Genomic DNA, 20,135 nt, shown 5'->3' with positions numbered 1-20,135 from the left:
AATAAATATTTATCAAAATAGTTTTATTAAACAATATAAAATATATTTTATTACAATAGCAGTGCTTATAGCACGGAGCATATTGATCAGATCTAAAGATATACTACAATAATCTATATATATAAAACTCAAAGGTGACTGATATAGTGATCTATCAGCGCACAGCCCAAACCACTGGACGTATCGGGCTGAAATTTGGCATGCAGGTAGATGTTAGGACGTAGGCATCCGCTAAGAAAGGATTTCCCGAAATTCTTGCAGGAACGGGGAAAAACGGGGATGCACGTACAAAGTCGTGGGCGGAAGCTAGTATATCATAAATCTTCAACAATACACCAAATGATATTTATTCCTTTTTTAAAACTAATTGAGCTTATTATAAAACTGGTTAAAAATCTAGTATGTGATGAGACACTGGCATAGTGAAATTAAAAAACTACATCGCAAAAACTAGTGATTTTATCACTATAAGGAACGCAAAAGTGAAATTAAAAAACTACATTGCAAAAATTGGTGATTTAATCACTGTAAGGAACGCAAATAATTTGTGATAACTATATTTTTCTTGTATAAAGATGCTAAGTATACATATCTAAGGTCGAGTTAAGTCAATCCTTCCTGTGATAAGAGCGGGGACAATAGTGTCAGCGGGTAGATGTTTAACCTTCTCTGTAGCTCCTGGTAGTTCGAGCAGCACACTGGCCCCACTTGCGCTGAGTAAGCGACTGCTGCACTATAAACGATATAGAATGTGTAATTACTTATTTATTACGTGATTTGTAATTTAATAATAATTGATGTAAATTCATTCATAGTCTGGCGGTAATAATGTAAAGGCAACATGTACAATAATTAATTCATTGATTTCGTTAATTTTTACCGTCCATCTTATTAAGTATAGATTCTCAAAAAAGAAAAAGTTATTTAAGAAAATGTTTCATATGCATTGTGATAAAATTCATCGGCATAATTTATTATTAACTTGGAACGCAACCGATTTAGTCGCGAGTTTGAATTTCTCCTTTCATTTCAAAATTACTAATTTATAATGAATAATACAAAAATTAAAATCACTATAGTTACTAAAGAGTTCTAACCTGATTGCCCAACACCGTGGCGACCGGCAGCTGATCCCCCGGCGGGAACTCCAACACCGCGCGCGCGTACTCGGGGCGCGGGTCGAGCGTGACGTCACGCGCGAGCCGCACACGCATGCGCGCGAACTCGCTGCTGTACCGCGTGCACTGGCGCAGCGCGCGGACCACGAACAGCAGGCAACACACGTACGCTGATACCGGGTTGCCTGTTCAAATAGAATAGATAAATAATAAATAAATAAATATTATAGGACATTATTACACAAATCGACCTAGTCCCACAGTAAGCTCAATTAAGGCTTGTGTTGTGGGTACTAGGCGACGATAAATATAATATTTAATAAATACATATATAGATAATAACACCCAGACCCAAGAACAAATAATTGAGTTCATCACACAAATATTTGCCCTGACCGGGGATCGAACCCGGGACCGTCGGCTCAGTAGGCAGTTACTACTGTTACAGTTACCACTGCGCCAACCGCGTCGTCATGGTAATCACGGTCATGGTAATATTTTGTAGTGTTTATTTTATGCGAGTACATTTAGAAATTAAAGATTTTAAGGGAAGACTAAGGGACTCTCCCTCCCTAATAATTCACCTGGTAATGCGAATATGAATTTAGTTTTTCCTTGGTACACGCAGGTCGCGAATGTGCTTGGCTTGCCGGGCTTCATGCGCACCCGGCCGAAATGGATCGTTGCATTGAAATCCTGTAAAAAATTCATTACATTATAGCAAACAAACAAAAATAAATAGTTGGTAATGAATAATTAAATATATAATTATATTAAGTATGATAGGTTCATGAATAAGTCGTTCAATCATAGACGCCAGGCCAGGAAACACTCTTTCCTCGGTATAATGTTAAAAACGACCTTATAATAAGTTTCAGAGTCCATATTCTAAGGTCACTATTATCCAGTTAAAAAAGAATATATAAAATTGCAAGTGAATACATTTAAAAGTGAATAAATACTCACATTAACGAGCACCGGTTTGAGCAGATCCCGCTCGCCCATAGATACGCCGCCCGTACAGACTAGGATATCCGTATTGGGTAAAGCGCGCGCAATGGCTGCCGCTAAAGCTCCTGGCTCGTCGCGTGCGATACCACAGTCTGTACTTTCGTAGCCGTGCTCTCTGTTACACAAGATTAAATATATTTCATTATTATTACATAATAAAGTTGTAACTATCACTACATAGTATATAATAAAAAGTAAAACAACTAAAACCCAACTACGACAAAAAACGACGCTGAAAAAGTATAAAACAAGATTTTCAGAATTCCACTATGTAGAGATAAATTTTCATGTTTGGAAAGGCGTAGTCACACGTTGTCAAAGTGCTACGGTAGATATAGGTATGTAACGTGTGACTACGCCTTTCCAAACATGAAAATTTATCTCTACATAGTGGAATTCTGAAAATCTTGTTTTATACTTTTTCAGCGTCGTTTTTTGTCGTAGTTGGGTTTTAGTTGTTTTACTTTTTATTATTTGTACTATTTTGGTGTTAAAGTGTATTTTTGGCGCATAATATTGACAAAAGTTAAATTGATGAACTAATAAAGAAGCTAGGAACGAAAAGATGTGAATTATATGCAATCAGCCCATGAATACAGGTAAAGTCACAAGCAAATGCTAGTAATATATATATATTCAAAATGTGCAAGTAAAAAGCTTTCAAACGATACCAAACACGGCATATTTATCTTAACTTTATTTTTTTACTCTGTATGTTTTGTCCGCTAGAGGGCGCCACATTAGATTTTGTGAAACCCCATATAGCCTATAACCAGCGGACAATTAAGACGCTTCTAATGATATGTCATTTGTCGAATTCTGATAAGAAGTTTAGAAGTTACGAGGGAACAGATGAACATACATACATACATACATACATACATACATACATACATACATACATACATACATAGCCTGTCAAAATCATAACCCTCCTTTTGCTTTGCCGTAGTCGGGTAAAAACAAAGTCGCTTTCTCTGCCCCTATGGCCCTTTGTATGCCTAAATCTTTAAAACTACGCATCGGATTTTGATGCGGTTTTGTTAATAGATAAGAGTGATTCAAGAGGAAGGTTTTAGTATATAATTTATAAGGTTTTAGACAAAGCGGGCGGTAAGCTAGTAGATAATAAAGAGAAGTTATAGATTACTCGATGGTAAATGGTAAAGCGTTTAAAAGCACTTTTGAATCGTGCTTTTAAACGAAGTCTAATTGATTAAATAAACGTTTGAGTTATACTCTTTATCTAAGTCTCATGATGGAATTTTCTTCTATAAAAATTTCGCATTAAATAATAGTTTAAATGCTATGAAACTAAAAATTAAACACCATGCCGATTTTTTAAATTCATTCAAATTTAAAACTTACTTGAGCAACATCTTTAACATTATTCTATTCGAATCTCTAATGTGTGATGGACGCAAAACTTCATCCGAAGGTTCTTGCAATTCATTACCCGTAGACAATATCGATACCTATAAGTTAAAAATTAATTAATAAATAAATATTTCAGGACAAAAGTATTTATTACACCCAGACACAGAGCAAACATCTATGTTCATCACGAAATATTTGCCCCGGGTGGGAATCGAACCCACGACCTCTGGCTTGGAAGGGGGACCACTACCAACCAAGCCAACCGGTCAGTCAGTTATTGAAGTAAGAAAAAGTAACTTTTTAATCCAATAGTTCTTGTACATTTCTTTTAATAAATTAAACAAACCTTAGGATGAGTTCTAACAGGCACTTTCAGATACCCAGCTCCTGCCAAGATACCGATTTTTGCAGCATCTATGACATCTCCTGGAACGAGATTAAATTTAAGTTTAAATAATTTTCATACCTATGACTAATTTTAAGCCACTAAATATTATTATTATTATTATATTGTATACGTAGTATATTATTATTAGTCTGTGTTATTATCTAGATAAGATATAGATTAAATAGATTGTAGCTTGATTATATACCTTTTTCTAGAAGTATAGCACCCAATGGTATGTCGAAACCAATAGGGCGTACGTCTTGGTGAGGTTTCGGAGCCACTAATATTTCTACCTCCAGCTCTGATTCATGATTGTCAGAAGCCTTTACTAGCGCTGTATCTTCCACCTATAATAAAATGTTTAGAATGAACACATAAATATAATAATAATATGTTTACAATTTGAATTATCTTATCGAATCATTCAAAAATGATGCAATTTGAATTATTCACATTATCTAATCAAATCGTTAAAAAAAAAACAATCAATGTTTTGATTTAGCAGCTAATTACGGCTTAATGAATCAGTGAAATACTGTTATGCTAAAAAAAAAATTCTACATTATTTATGTATTAACTAAGTAAGTACTTAAATAAGTCATGGGAGAATTTACAATAAATTTTTTGATATCTAGTTTTTTTCTTGCTGATCGTTGATAAAACTCGAGAACTTTGAGCTTCTTTAGTTGATTTGCCTTTTGAAATGTTTTGTCCTAGTCCAAGGAAGGTTTGTAAGGTGAGAGTTTATCGTACTCCTAGCAATATTAAAACGGTGAGAATCATAAATAAATGACACGAAAATTAACAGGTCAACCAGTAAAAAAATTATTAAATCTTGAGAAGTGTCAAGGGACGGAAGGAATTTAATTTCTCTATGACAGAGAGAGAGAGAGACAGAGAAACACGCGCACGCTGCACAACTATAGCAAAGTGTCGTTAGTCGTTACAACTTGTAGTCTATTTTTTCGCCATTTTCGCTTTCAGCCTCCTTTCGCAAAGTGCGAAGGAACATACCTGCACAACACAATCAGCGCCCGCCGGTATAGGCGCGCCGGTGTTGACGCGCGCGCACTCGCCCGACACGAGAGGCGCGGGCGGCGTGTCGCCTGCCGTCACTACCGAGCGGACGTGACGTATACCCGCCCCGTCGTAGCTTAGACACGCGTATCCTAAATATTATTTGTTTTATTTTTTAATTTCTGGAAATTAAAGCGAATGCACTGTTTACATTCTTGATGGTATATAAACAGTACATTCGCTATTCGCCTTGAGATTCCCCCTTGGACATTAAAACTGCCGAGGGGGATGCGTAAATGCATTTCCTAACGTTAAAAAAGGCTTATTCCAATGATGAAAAATGGCGGAGACCTGCGGGTAAAAACGCGGGCAACAGCTACACACAGCTAAAATTTTGGAAATTAATTACTACCCTACATTTGCAATTTACCTTAAAATTTACCTAGGTACCCAGTATGGGATGAATATGTGCCTACTGCCTACACTATTAACAATTACTCAAAATTACACAACAATTGTTGTCCTTTAAAAAATAATTTCGTACAAAGTAAATATTAATACCTCTAGGTAATTGAATGCTAACCAATTGCGTCAACATCACGCTTGAACGGTTTTGAAATCATTGTGAAAAGTAAATAGTTTTTAAGTACTAATTTATAGATTTAGTTAGTGGGCGTGGTCTGCTGTTCCAAAAAAATATTGAGAATAACTTTCATCCCCTATTTTTTTATTAAAATGTTTATCCAGTAGGTACAAAGTATACCATGCCAATCATTAAGTTTGGTCATGGTATGTGAGCATTGATACTGTTCTGCTCTAATTATTATTGATATATGCAGACATTTTCTATTGAAATTAAGGAAAATAATATAATAAGCTAAATAACATGGAATGTTTTTCTACATATTTTCACCCACACATCAGTTTTTCAGTTTAAGGCTGCAGTCTAGCAAAATTGCGTTTTCAACAAGTTATTTGACAATTTTTTCCCGGCTAATGAAATGATAAACTGAATTTTTTTTTCTTGTATATCAATTAGTGTTACATACGCAATGCGCGTGAATTTTTTCACATTTATAAAGTTACTTTATGTTACCTTAATCAGGCCTTCAAGATAAGTCTCTTTCCCCCAAAATCATTTCGAGCTAAGTTTGTGCACTCACTACGTTGCAACCGATTACAATTTACACAATCTGATCAGCGCATTATTATCCTTATATAGTCGTTATTAAAAACTGCTGAATACAATTGCCGAAAAACTTATGATTTTCTTAATTAGAACGTTATAAATTCATTAAATTTCCCATTTTTTGCCTTACAAAATCTATTGATAAATACTGCTAAAAGTTATTTTTTCCATTAATTTATTCGAGTTGGTTGAAGACCATTAATCCTTTAAATTTTTTTTTTTAATTTTGATAATTCTTTAAATATTAAAAAAATATTTAAAATAATTATGAAAAATCCTAGCGAATTTCTTTAGTCGCGCTCCTTGGGCCGGAGCGTTCTGACGTGTGCTCTACGCTCGATTTTCCTTCATACCGAAGTGAAAGTTGCTCTACTTCATTAAATTTAATATTTTTGTTAATTGATTATTTTTATCTTAGTTTTGTGCAAATATTCGTATTTTTAAACATTTGATTTCGATATGGAAAATAAACGAAAAAAATACGCGTGTAACTACTAGAAAAAAAATTATCTTCGAACATAAAGTTAATGAAACCAAATAGATTGCAAAGGTGATTGGCAACAATTTCTTTATTTTACGGGGTGTCAGTAAAGGGATGTATATTTCTTTAAAACTAAAGTAAGCTCATAAATTTTCTTATAATATAATTTTTTTGAAGTTCCAAAAATGTTTATTTTTCGTTTGAGAAATACGAAATATAATATAAACTTGTATTGAGAACTTGAACTTCCCAAGTTCATCCGGGGAAATCCCCATACGGGGAAAATAATTTGTTTACTCCAAAATTGATCCGAGGTGTTTTAATTTTTTCTTCTAGTCATTTTCAACGTAGCGGCATGTTGTTTGATTATTAATTTTGTAACTTAAATACAGGATGTTGGTTTTATATTCTGATCTTACAGACGCGCTGACAAATTTAGTCCGCCATTTCTAGTTTAGTCTACCAACTCTAAGTACCAATATTAAAACGAATGGATTATCATCACATCATCAAAACTCAGATGTAATGGAAGATCACAATAACATAGAAAATTCAGTGGGTGTTGAGAACTAAACAAACAGAAGTAACAGAGACGCGAAGAATAAAAAAAGAGGACGAAAACGATAATTCGTTGATGCTTTCCCTTTTCGACGTATTGTTAGGGTACATCACCAATCTGCAAAAAACAAAACTGATGATTCCCAATTGCTGATTAAAAATGAAAAACAAATAATCGACAACAGTGGTGAAAATTTGCTGATCACAATGAAACATCCTTCAGTGGTAGCAGATTTACTCATTTCAAATGTATCGGTGAACAGTGTAAAGGAGAGGAGGACAGGAAAACATTATGAATGTGGATGGTGGATTGTTTACAGGGTGTAATCGATAAGTATGTGCAGGCGATTATGACGTTATTATTGCAGGTATCAAAAAACTTAAAACTGATATCGAAATTACTTTACCTAATGAGCAAAATGACAATAATAACTTTTTAAAAGTATAACGAGAAATATCTAAAAAATTTACTTTATACACTCCCATATCAAAAAGGGAAAATGGGACTAGTAGAAGTTAAATGTCTAATTCCGGCAAAAGACATGAATGCGGAAGATGCGGTTAAAAATAAAAAAAAAATAATATTTGAAATACAATGCAAAAAATAACACTTTTGAAATACAAATAAGCAGACTTCTGCTTGTGCAACTAAACGTTGCAGAAGCAGAAGTCTGCTTATTTGCTGTTTAGACTGGAGTGAATCATTCGTTAAATATAGAATATATAAAAAATTATGTAACGTTTAGGCAAAATAAAATGATGGACCAGTATCAAGATTTTACATAAATTGCCTACTGTCAGAATTGATTGATTCGAGACTTCAGCATTCGATGCCCATCAAGGACCCATCCTATATCATTCAAGCGATTGAAAAAAAAAAGAAATAAATCCAGTGCAACCGATAAAGCATCAGAATGCTAGCAAAAGATTAATTAGGTTTATCAATATAAATCTATATATTATACATAATATAATAAATCTGTAGCAGACGCGAAGACCGACATCCGCGCGGACGGAGTCGCGGGCGGAAGCTAGTCAGAAATAAATATTATCTTTTGTTTTCATTTGCGTATTTTTCTATTTTATAATTTTTTAACACAAACATTACATTTTTTTATTATATACAAAATTTGTTTATCCGTTTTATTAGTTAAACTGAACAACTTTCACTAAGAAACTTAGGTCGAAAAAAATGTATAGAGTTATGCATTTTGTATGGAAAGCTTATTTTTTTTTATATTTCGTCCAAATTTCTTTGTAAAAGTTGATCAGTTATATAAACATGAAGTTGAAGATATCAATAGAAAGTATTCGCAAATTTTGTGTACTGATAAAAAAAAATCACCCGGTGTAATTTTCACGAAAATTGTTTCAAATTGTCATTTTTGGTACTTATTACGAATATTAAATTATGCATACGGATGATTTAATTTTTAAAAATTAAGTGGAGCAATTTTCCCTTAGTACATTTGTATTATTTACATATAGGATGACAGGATGCATTTGTTTGCACTACTAGACCAAGCCCTTAATATCATTTAACACTACTTAAAATGATGTCTTTAAAATATACTGCTCTACCTGTTTAATTAAACTAAGTACCCAAATATTTACAAAAGTAATGTTTATCACTGAAGGCGAAACAGTATTATTATGGGACCAATTTAGATAACAATGTTGGTTAACTTCATACATATAATTATAAATTATTAAAACTTGATAGCACATTAATTAAATAAGAAGTCTTAAGTTATTTAAAAATTTAAAGTAATGCATAAATGGTCTCACCATCTTTGACAGAAGCTGGAAAAGGCGGCATTGGTTCTTTCGCCAAAATTGCTTGGGCTGCTACACGTCCAATGCTGTCTTCTATAGCTACCATTTCCACACCTTCTATCCATTGCATCATCACGGCATCAACAGTATTGAATGCTACTGACATTTCCAACATGGGGTATGGGGATTCCCGATCTCTCAAAGCCACCTTACTGATATCAACTTTACTCATTTTGTGCGGACAACCATCTTCTGCTTGCATTTTATCATGGACTAATCTGACTTCCGCTAGATCATTAGCTAGCAGAGAAACAGCATGAGACAATACAGGCTTCACAACCTCAATACATTCAATAACAGCTTTTTTACTACCAGGAAAATTTACAATTAATGTTCTATCCCTTATTCCTGCTGTTGCCCGGGAGAGCATTGCCATTGGTGTCTTTTTTAAACTTTCTAGGGTCATTGCTATAGGTATTGCTGGTACTTCCCGTTGGATCACAGCTTTGGTAGCCTCTGGAGTTACATCTCTACTGCTTAACCCTGTACCGCCTGTTGTTAAAATTAAATCAACGTTTGAGTCGCAAAAGTACTTGAGCTCTCGCTCTATAATTTCCTTCTCGTCTGGTATAATGATGGTGTGTATGTAGGCATCGGGAAACTTTTCCTTTACCAGCTGAACCAATGCTGGGCCCGACTCATCTTTAGAATGGTCTTTGAAGCAAGTATCACTTACTGTGATAATCACAACACTCTTCACCATTATGCATGTATCTGAAATGAAGAACTCCTAATAGTCAAGTCTTATTCCCAAAATTATTTTGAGTGTCATCTTTATCTGATAAGGGTGCTTCGAACATAATTTTTATCTATTAAATAAACAAAGATTTGGGTCAATATTAATTTTATCATAAATATTGTATAATAAATAGAACAAAATATTTTTTGAAGATTACCAGAAACTTATCAAGGTTAATTCAAAATATGATGAAATATATAATTTTCAATTTTTAAATATTTTACTTTAAAATATAAGTATTAACTGGTTTTAATTACTTATTAATCAAAACAAACATACAATTTATGCGTTTCTAAAAATATACCCTCTATTTTTGTTTTGGCACAGCAGCAATATAACTTTACGCAATTCTATATAATACCTAAACTAAATTTGCACTTTGATACGCAACCGTTCATAGGTGCAAACCGCAAATAAACTACTGAAAACTTTGTGCGAACTGCGAACTGCGAAGTCAATAACTCAATAGATGAATTCAATTAACAATAGCAATCGCCAATCACAATAGCAATATAGCATTCTCTCAACGAGAGTTGACATCAGACATATTGACAGGTGACAAACGTCAATCCAACAATACAATCGAAATTCAAAATTGCCGCTCTTCTTAAAATGAAAATATGAATCCAATGTAAACAATACATAATATTATGGTTGTGCTTGTGACGAAATTAAGTATCATAGAAATTACTTCTTTTATTACAACAAATGTGCAAAACAATCATAATGTTGCAATAGCTTATACTTAGGTTATACATAAAAAAAAACATATGTAGGAACTTGAAAAATACTTTAATACTTTTGCATAATTTTTCACAATATAATCACACATAATTTTTAACAATATTAACACATAACACAATTTCAAGTCAGCAGTCAAGTATGGCAGGAACATTTTTATTTAGACTTGACCTCTACATAAATTAATAGATAACACTGATTAAACGAAAACTAATAAATCAGAATGACATAGTCTTACAACATAATCACAATACACTCCATAGTCTATTCATTTAAACTTAAGTATCATTAAAAATATAACATGATTATTTTATATTTACTTCACACAGTCTTTATATTTACTTAACAAATGATCAACAACAGAAGGTTCCAATTGAATAACTTTACACGTATCTATTAATTGTGAAAGGGGTTTATATCTTCTTAGAACTCGCTCATTGCCGATTGCTATAAATTTGTGTTTCGCTCGAGTCACACTTACGGCTAAACGACGTTGGTCGTTCAGAACCTCCCCATCCTGTTAATGAAAAAGGGTTTTTTATATAATATAGGTATATTTTGTGCAAAAAATGAGGCATAGGAAATTTTAATCAACCTGATGCCTATTTATTATATAGATATAAATTTAGAAAACATTCAATAATGCAATGCATGCTGTGTTTTGCCTTATAGCGAAAAATTACTATATAAAAACAAACAGTTATCATAATTCATATTCATAATACCATCGCATAATACAATAAGTATCTTTGATAAATATTGCACATATTTTCCTCACCTTTACTTTGTCATCTCGCAACTCCCGTCTTGTGCACGAATATATTATAACAGACTTATCTCTCCCTTGAAACTGGTCGACGGTACTGACTTCTATTTTGTGTGAATCTAGGCTTCTATGTAATAGGGATACTTGGTCTCTATACGGAGCTATTATACCTATATCAGAGTTTTGTACACCACCCTGGTAATCATAAAAAAAATGTTAATACTTATGAATTTACCACAAGAATCCAACAATTTTCTAGTTATCATATATTAAATATTTATAAACAAACTTAGTACTCTGTTTGAAATGGATATAATTCTCAAAATTTTAATCTGAAATTTCAAGTACCTTGTAAAAATAGATTTTTACCTCAATAAGAGCTTCAACTAGCGCATAGACAACACAAGCCTCGTCTATATTTGTAAGCGCTTTATGAACCTGTTTTAATTTTGCCGCTTCCATGTTGAAAAATATTGCTGCGTCATCATTTTCTTTACTACAAGCAGTCTGAATCCAGGGCATACTACTTGATATTTTCTGTAAACAAAAACACAATATAGAATTCAAATTAGTAGAACTTAAATGAAGGATCGCTTATATATATTCTAGGTTTACTCAAAGGCAAATGTTCGAAAATAACAAAAACCAAACTAGGTAAAGAGTATTAAAGCACAAATATTATATTTCTCCTTTCACTTTGTAAAATTCCTATAGTTGCAATGTATACAACTTGCAATTACAATATTTTTGTCTATGGCACGATAGTATATAAATCCCACAAGAAGACATTTAAATACTTATTAATTACAATAATAAATTCTTACCTTCACATCAATACTCATTTTAGATTCAGCAACATTCTGGTTAGCACACTTAAGTCTCTGGTTATACGCCACTTTATTAGCAATGTCGACGAGGGCTTGATTCATACGGTATTGTAACCGTAGTGTACTTGTTGAGTCTTCGCTCATCAGTCTATGGAACAGACTCTCTTCCATGCCTAGGCGCCTAAAAACGTTTATTTGATAAATACTGTCCACACAAATGTATGTTAAGCATAGAGATCTAGGGACCAATCATATATAAGTTTTACAATTACATCACAATTGTTTGCAATTTTACATTTTTTTTTTATCCTCCTCCCCTCTAGCCACACAAAAATTCGATATTCATCAATGTAGCACGGAAGAGTTGATTATTGATTGCAATCATGATCGCTCTTCTATGGGAATCTTAAAGGATAAAGAAAGGTGCGCAAATTCGTTATTTCTACAACATTGCTTTTGAGCAATAAATGCCGCCCTTTCGTACATATGTGCCTGTGTGTTATTATTGTATAAAATTATGGTGTACAGCATAAATAAATAAACATTGGATGTTGATAAACAAGTCGGCAGCGCGTATCAAATAAAACTTATAAGTTATTTATTAAAAAGGATCACGCATTTACACATTAATAAATAAACAATGTTATTTAATAATTACAATATGAAATATACCTGGCAGCTTTACTTTTAACAACGGGTGGCAATTGTTCCGGATCGCCGACCAGCACAAAACGCTTAGCGGCAAACAGTGGCCGCAAAACTGTGCATTGTAGCACCTAAAATAATGGTTTAAGAGAATAATTGTATTGTTTAAGAGAAAAATTGATAGTAGACTTGGTTCTTTTTACAGTAATTAACTAGTAACTTCTTATTCCAGGTTTTATGCGCGTGATGTATTAATGTGCGGTAGACGTCGCTCATACACATTTTATTCTTATTCTTGTTAGTTTTGTTCTTGTCTATTTAAATAGACATATGTAAATAAACAATTTCCACCGATGAACGGTTTTCAGAATATCAGACTAATTAACAGATTTAGATTATATGTATATTATTTATTACTCAATTTTCTCATAACACCAGCATCAGCTGCACTAATGACTAGTGCCTACCATAGTACAAAGGGTTAAGGGAATAAGTAAGTTATCTTCGAACAAAATTGTATGTATGCGGCCGCCCGTTCATATACGTACGAAAGCTTGACGCACACTGCCCCTCGCGAGTACAGATAAACACCGGGACACGGAGACGGCCTACTTGTTCTCTTTATACTATAACTAGCTGCTCCGCGCGGTTTCACCCCCGTGGCTCCACCCCTGTTGGTCGTAGCGTGATGCCTATAACCTTCCTCGATAAATGGGCTATCTAACACCGAAAGAATTTTTCAAATCGGACCCGTAGTTCCCGAGTTTAGCGCGTTCAAACAAACAAAGAAACTCTTCAGCTTTATAATATTAGTTTAAACTAGCGGTCCGCCCCGGCTTCGCCCGTGGTACATATTTACGTTTTCTCAACATAAGAACCATCCTCGTACTTCAATGAATATAATAGAAAAGAATTATCGAAATCGGTTCAGCCGTTCACACGTGATGCCGTGACAACGCGAAACGGGTGCAGACCCGCCGCCTTTTTATAGCTCCCGCCGCGAAGCGCGTCGAACGCGGCAACTGATACACAAAAATAATCCTTATGGCATGATTCTACTATATTCTCGCGCGATGGCGTATTTCATGTATAACTTTGGTGTTTCTACACCGATTTACATGATTCTTTTACTGTAACCTGCCCAGGAGTATGAAGAAAAATTGTGCCAAATTTGGTTAAAATCCGTCGTGTAGTTTTTGTTTCTATAACGAATATACAGACAGACAGACAGACAAAAATTTTACTGATTGCATTTTTGGCATCAGTAGCGATCCCTTATCACCCCTTCATAGTTTTTTTTTTAATATATTTCATGTACAGAATTGGCCTCTCTACAGATTTATTATAAGTATAGATTATACTCGGATTTTTAATTAGATAAAGTAAACTGACGTTTTCTGTGTTGTCAGTTTTTGATGAAATAAAAATAGCGTTGTCACAAAGTGAATGATTGAAAATCGGGAATGAATGAAATTGAATCGATCGTCTAGTGAATATTTAGTTTGTAACAATATAACATCAAATAAACACAACAATGACAACAAACACAACGTAATTAGTTACAATTAACGAAAAAATTACAAAAACAATAACGTAAACAGCGTAACAATAAAAATAAAAAAAATGATTATAATTACACTCTACTAGTAACTTATATCTTATGTAGCTTTATATATTATAATTAGAAATAATGTTATTTTATAGTTTGAAATGATGAACTATTCACAGTCATTGTTCATTCATCTGATTGAATGAGAACTGAATTCCTCACTATTACTTTAAATGTGGCAACATTATTTTACAAAGTGACATTAGCTGCTGTCAGTTTACTTTATCTAATTAAAAATCCGAGTATAGTTCTGCTTACTATAATAGTACTGATTATACAAATTCAATTGCCCACCTGAGTAGCTTCATCAACGATACAAACATCGAACGTGGTTTTGGACAGTAGTGCGTGGTTCGCGCCTAAACATGTCACTCCAACCACTTCCTATGGAAATTAAGTATATATTTACATATTAATGACACAAATGTTTTTATAATGAAACAAATAAACAGTCATTTTAAAATGACTACCACCAAGACCTTTTTTGCTATAACTTTCAAATAGTAAAGTTTAATTAGTCGCATTAAAAAAAAATAAAAAGTCATGATTACCATGGAATCATAAATGTTTGCTAGTTCCTCGGCAGTCGTGCAGGTTTTCGTCAGTTTTGCTTCGGTTTTTTCTAAAAGTTTGTGTGTGACACGTGATGTGGAACCTAACCGCATCACGCGTAGAGAATCTGGTAACCTATCAAATAATTAGTTACTATTAAAGATGTTACCTTAGTGACAAAAGAAAAATATTAATTAAAAAAAAATCTAGCTGAATTCATGGAATTAATTTTTTGGTTATTTTGATTATTTAAAAAATATACATCGAAATCGAATACATGTTATTGAAAAAAAAATATTTTTGTAGCGATTGATAAAGAAGGAATGAATACTAAAGTATAGAGAAATGGTTGAACTAAAATAAATACCTACCTTGCTAAAACCGTATCAACAGCGGAATGAGTGTGCGCAGTGACCAACACACGTTGTTTGAGCGCCACCAACATTTGTATGAGGACACTGATTGTTTGAGTTTTACCTGTAAAAAGTTACACTTAACTTGGCATTTTATCATATTTTTTCAGAAATATTCAGTATTGTCAAAGTTCTGGTGAACGAGACATGGAATTAAATTTACCAAACAACAACGATTCGCAAAAAGTCAGTCATCTATCCTATACACAGTTTATAGAAGTATAAGATAGATTCATTTGTAGATTAGTAACTTAGCTTAAAGCTCGTAAAATATTCTTACCAGTGCCAGGCAAACCCTGAAGCAAAGCATAGTCGTTAGCAGCGAGGGCCTTCAACACAGCGCGCTGTTGTTCAATGTTCAAACTACGCATTAATTTGGACCCAAGTCTACCAACTTCTCTTGGTAATTTCTGTGTAAAAACTGGTGACTCTTTGTCGATTATAAGCCTGGAAATATAATTATTTTTTGGGATTTAAGTTTAAAGGTTTTAAATATTTAATATTAACATAGCTGTTTAGGTTGCTTTCAGTTTGTCGGTAAATCATAATATCACAAATAGAAACTTTGTTTTACCAAAATGCACGGTTTTTTAAATACTTTTAAATACACTATTTACTTTACAAAAAATACTTACTTCCTTAATCTCAATGCTCTGTCGCTATCTTCCATGAGAACCCCTAAATTAGTTAGATTCTGTACTGTTGTAGCGTATGATTCATACGTGTCTATATGAAACTTTGTGGTTTTACTGAGGCGCAAACCGAGGTTCCTAAAAACAACAATTTATCAACAAAGGTCACAAAAGTGTGTGTTTTATCCCAATATACTATAAGTCGATGAACAGATTTCCATTATTATCTAATGAGGGAGTCCTTGGGTATCCCTTAAAAAGTTAAAATGATAAAGAAGATAAATAAAACCGATCTAGTTTATTTTTAACATAATCTATTTCAGATGTATAACAAACTAGCTGCGCCCCTCGGTTTCACACGCGTAGCTCCGCTCCTGTTGGTCCTAGCGTGATGATATTATAGTCTTCTTCGAAAATGGGTTATCTAACACATTTTTTAAAACGGCAGTAGCTCCTGAGATAAGCGCGTACAAACAAACTGCTTTATAATATCAGTAGTATAGATAAGACAAGTAACGAGTACAGACCTCTCTAGATGTATATGTATTTCATTCTGATTAGCCACAGTGACGACTCCAGCGGCAATCCACGGTCTGTCCTCAACACTAACTATAGAAAATTCGCCCTCCTTTGGTCCATCGCTTGCTTTTGTACTTGGCAATTCGTCGCCTATAAATATTTAAAGAAAGTAAAATTATTGAATCAATATGAATGTAAGACAAATGTATAAATAAGTAACATTATCTAGAATCCAGGGGTACATAATATTTAAATAATGTATCTTTTAATAAAAATTAAAGTATAATAACAAACCTTTCGTTCGTTCAAAAACATGTGCATATCTGTCCTCCAATAATTTTACTGATTTTAACGTCAAATTCGCTGCGCAAGTACCCCGCTTGGCTCTGAAAAATATTATTAACATCTTGTTCATTAATAAACAAAATCGTTAATGTTTGACTTGCTTGTTTACCGAATAACCCATAGAACTATACCTGACTAGAATCACTCCCGCGACTTGTGGTGATCGATTTTTTTTCTACATATCAATTTGAAATAGTTGTTGATATCAAATCAAATAAAGTTCTATGCACAAATATCTGCCGGTAAATTATAATATAATACAAAATTCTTATTAAATAAATAACCAATCATATTCACCTTTTCTCAGCACTATCCGTCCACAAAGCGTGTAAAGGAGAATTGGACATTTGTGCCTTTTCTTCAAGCTTTAACAAACTGGTCCAATGCAGGAAGTAAGTGACATGTGTCGATTCTAAATGCCCAAGAGCAAGATTTCTTAGTTTAGTTAATGGATGCGAGTCTGAGACTTTCACGTCGTTTGTATGCCTGAAACAGTTCCATAAATAAAAATAAAATACATGTATTAACAGCAGTTAGTTTATATTTATACTTTAAAATAATGTCATGTCAAATAAATAAATAAATAAATAAATCATTTATTTCACTTAAAACATTTAACAAATTAGAGCGACCCAGGCTCCTAAGATAGTAAGAACTGTTTTTCAGGAGCCTGTGTCTTCTATTTACAAATCAGAGAAAAATCAGAGACAAATTAAATAAATCAATCAAATAACAATGAACAACTAGATTCCCAATCTCACTCACACATTGTCCGAATCAAAACTCTGCCTTCGCGTATATTAGGCAGAGTTTTCTTATAAGCGTTACAATATAGTATTATGCTGAAGAAACTTAATATTTTTTGATATGAATGGTGCAAAGAATAAATAAATTTAAAAACACACCACAAATGTATGGAACAGAGTGTCAAATAAGGGCATTTCGTGCATGCACCTTCGTGATGAACAGGATCCGGCAGTGATTGTTGCAGAACCTGGGATGCGTCTTCTATATCTAACACTTCTTCTAAAAATAAAAAACTCATTTATTACATGAGAATAGGTAAATTAAATAGATTCAAATAATTACAACATTAATCAATAGATTTTTTTCAGTTTTTGGGTTTTTACGCACTTGAAGTTTGTAGTAGTCTCGAAAGAGACTTGAGAAATCAAAATTGTAGATTTTTATTATACTCAGATTAATTTTCCGTAAATTATGTTTAAAACTGTATTCGTAAACGATTTTTTGATTGCTCTAACAGATGGCATTTTTATTGATGACCTTTTTAATACCTGTTTTCATATCGTTCGGTCCAGCCGCTAGATGCTGTACAAGCTCATTTCGCAACATTATAAGATCGCGTCTCTCTGGATACCCACAACTTACTTCTCTTACGTCCACTTGTTCTCTATAAATAAAAAATTTTTACATACCCTATTTCAATATGAAATTTGGTACAAATATCGAGTCGGTATCAGCATTGTAGCTCTAGTAACTAGCTTTTAGAGCTACATTAATTATAAACATAAACAATAAACTATAGGTAAGAATTCTATTGGGTTATTAATAAAAGACGAATATCAATCAAAACTAATCAGAACACTACAGATATTATTTTGATGCTATTTATCAGCTACACCACAGACTAAAGATTTTTATATATAATTTACTCACTTTAAATACAATAAAAGCCCTCGCTGCAAAGTGACAATAGGATCCTCTTTCCGCTGCAAACTCAACATCATGCCATACAACACAAGTTGTCCTCTGTGCTCGGCGGAACCTGACGCTCTCCCACTTTTTAATTCTAATGGCATTATTTCACGTTTTTTCCCTAAAATATTTATTGAAGCATGTTTATGTATGAAATTCATTTTTACAGACCGTTTGGCTTAGTTGGTAGTAACCCTGCATTCCAAGCCAGAGGTCGTGGGTTCGATTCCCACCCAGGGCAAATATTTGTGTGATGAACATAGATGGGTGTTAATTATCTATTAAGTATTTATTTAAAATTATATATGTATGTTTATCAGCCATCCGGTTTCCATAACACAAGCGAAATCAGCGGATCAGACTGTGCCGTGTGTGAAAACCGTCATGAAATATTCAAATACTAGATTTCCGCCCGCGGCTTCGCCCGCGTTTTCAAAGGAAAAACCGCATAGTTCCCGTTCCCGTGGGATTTCCGGAATAAAACCTATCCTATGTGTTAATCCAAGTTACCCTCTATATGTGTGCTAAATTTCATTGTAATCGGTTCAGTAGTTTTTACATGAAAGAGTAACAAACATCCATACATCCATACAAACTTTCGCCTTTATGCAGCAAACCAAATACCGCATTGCTGTGCGTTACCTATTTAGGAAACGCAACGAAAGTTTTTATTTGAAATGAATCATAGCGCAACTACGCGCATGAAAGCGTAAAAAACCTTCACGATGCTGCAGTTTTATCCAAGATCGCGCATTCCCGGACTGTGCTGCCTGATTCACAGTAGTGTAATAATCGCCTGTCTGTTTGCAGGCCTGTTTGTGTCTAGACGAATTTTTGGAATGATAGGGTCCAATTAAGTGGATGTTTTAAAAAAGAAAGAGAAGTTTTGCTGGGCATGGTAAAGGTGACATTTTCGTCGGTAAAAGAAATAAATTTTCATTAATTTACCACTTCTCTCGTGAATAGTCACTTGGAGAGTAGCATCTATTTTTCCTTTTAGTCCCAATTTTGGGCAGCAGACATTTTCTTCTATATCCAGAACCTCATCTATATGCCCATTCCATTTGGCTTTCTTGTTATCCTGTAAAAAATTTGACCATTTTTATCTGTCTCTATACTCTCTTTTATTTGATGCTAAAATCTGTCTTCGTTTTGATTTGATAACCATTTTTACCTGCAATTGATTTTTTCCCACATACAACTGCATGAAATCAGCTAAAGGTGTAATATACATGTCCATGTTATTGCGCGCTTCTTTTTCACATATACCCGCATCATAGAGCCTGTGTATAGACTCCTTTATTAATTCGTCACAAATAGCTCGTAACTCCGCCACATTTGTAATATGTTTTGTTAATGCTTTTTGCACTAACTCATGTATTAGGATTCCTATTGTCATCTAAAATGGTCAAATGATATTTTAAACATAAAAAAATTACTGTCTGTTATCAAATAGTACAAATACTCTATTTCATTTTTGAAAACATTGAGAGCAAAGATGAATAATTTTTCAATAAATAATTTCTACTTTGACTGTGTTAAAACTTACATTGCATTAAATCCATAAAAGAGAGCAGCAGAAAAAGTAAGAAAAATTAATAAACAAAAATCATATGTATATAATATAAATAAATATAAACAAATTATTTTTTTATT

At 33.4% G+C, this 20,135-nt stretch overlaps 3 protein-coding genes across 3 annotated transcripts in view; 1 reads left to right on the top strand and 2 right to left on the bottom strand.

Annotated features, from left to right (window-relative positions):
• Positions 1 to 6: 6 nt before the first annotated feature.
• Positions 7 to 10,154, bottom strand: cin (Molybdenum cofactor synthesis protein cinnamon). The gene is made up of 10 exons (XM_090114190.1): positions 10,076 to 10,154; positions 8,928 to 9,689; positions 4,909 to 5,063; positions 4,100 to 4,241; positions 3,853 to 3,932; positions 3,498 to 3,604; positions 2,085 to 2,244; positions 1,703 to 1,814; positions 1,098 to 1,303; positions 7 to 733 (listed from the first exon to the last, which is right to left on the bottom strand). The coding sequence occupies exons 1-10, from the start codon at positions 10,110 to 10,112 to the stop codon at positions 593 to 595; spliced, it is 1,902 nt and encodes a 633-aa protein (XP_089970316.1). The 5' UTR covers positions 10,113 to 10,154; the 3' UTR covers positions 7 to 592.
• A 210-nt stretch (positions 10,155 to 10,364) lies between these two features.
• Positions 10,365 to 20,135, bottom strand: part of Dna2 (DNA replication helicase/nuclease 2) — a 12,904-nt gene continuing 3,133 nt past the window's right edge. Inside the window, exons 6-23 of the mRNA XM_090114745.1 lie at positions 19,654 to 19,878; positions 19,428 to 19,560; positions 18,441 to 18,600; positions 18,059 to 18,174; positions 17,669 to 17,789; positions 17,061 to 17,249; positions 16,713 to 16,804; positions 16,427 to 16,568; positions 15,903 to 16,037; positions 15,548 to 15,714; positions 15,226 to 15,331; positions 14,854 to 14,989; positions 14,597 to 14,686; positions 12,721 to 12,824; positions 12,046 to 12,229; positions 11,591 to 11,758; positions 11,234 to 11,416; positions 10,365 to 10,972 (exon numbers count right to left, since the gene is read on the bottom strand). Of these exons, the coding sequence (XP_089970871.1) occupies positions 10,772 to 10,972; positions 11,234 to 11,416; positions 11,591 to 11,758; positions 12,046 to 12,229; positions 12,721 to 12,824; positions 14,597 to 14,686; positions 14,854 to 14,989; positions 15,226 to 15,331; positions 15,548 to 15,714; positions 15,903 to 16,037; positions 16,427 to 16,568; positions 16,713 to 16,804; positions 17,061 to 17,249; positions 17,669 to 17,789; positions 18,059 to 18,174; positions 18,441 to 18,600; positions 19,428 to 19,560; positions 19,654 to 19,878 (2,652 nt within the window). The 3' untranslated portion in view covers positions 10,365 to 10,771. The remainder of the gene's footprint in view (positions 10,973 to 11,233; positions 11,417 to 11,590; positions 11,759 to 12,045; positions 12,230 to 12,720; positions 12,825 to 14,596; positions 14,687 to 14,853; positions 14,990 to 15,225; positions 15,332 to 15,547; positions 15,715 to 15,902; positions 16,038 to 16,426; positions 16,569 to 16,712; positions 16,805 to 17,060; positions 17,250 to 17,668; positions 17,790 to 18,058; positions 18,175 to 18,440; positions 18,601 to 19,427; positions 19,561 to 19,653; positions 19,879 to 20,135) is intronic.
• Positions 19,247 to 20,135, top strand: part of LOC149899113 (18S rRNA (guanine-N(7))-methyltransferase) — a 9,403-nt gene continuing 8,514 nt past the window's right edge. The window contains exon 1 of the mRNA XM_090114748.1: positions 19,247 to 19,398. Within this exon, the coding sequence (XP_089970874.1) occupies positions 19,375 to 19,398 (24 nt within the window). The 5' untranslated portion in view covers positions 19,247 to 19,374. The remainder of the gene's footprint in view (positions 19,399 to 20,135) is intronic.

Source organism: Colias eurytheme, chromosome 21 (genome assembly GCF_061535395.1).
Source record: "Colias eurytheme isolate Ceu_HAF_F1 chromosome 21, ilColEury1 Martin Lab GWU primary, whole genome shotgun sequence".
Taxonomy (NCBI): Eukaryota; Metazoa; Arthropoda; class Insecta; order Lepidoptera; family Pieridae; genus Colias; species Colias eurytheme.
The sequence above is the reverse complement of the archived record's forward strand: the minus strand, read 5'-3'. Positions and strand labels throughout refer to the sequence as shown.

Excerpts from the sequence above, each read along its gene's own strand:
- cin (XM_090114190.1), bottom strand. The coding sequence starts at position 10,112 with ATGAACGGTTGCGTATCAAAGTGCAAATTTAGTTTAG. Across the intron at positions 9,690-10,075 it reads AAAGTGCAAATTTAGTTTAG|ATACATGCATAATGGTGAAG; the intron begins GTATTATATAGA and ends TCTTCATTTCAG. Across the intron at positions 734-1,097 it reads CCACGGTGTTGGGCAATCAG|TGCAGCAGTCGCTTACTCAG; the intron begins GTTAGAACTCTT and ends TATCGTTTATAG.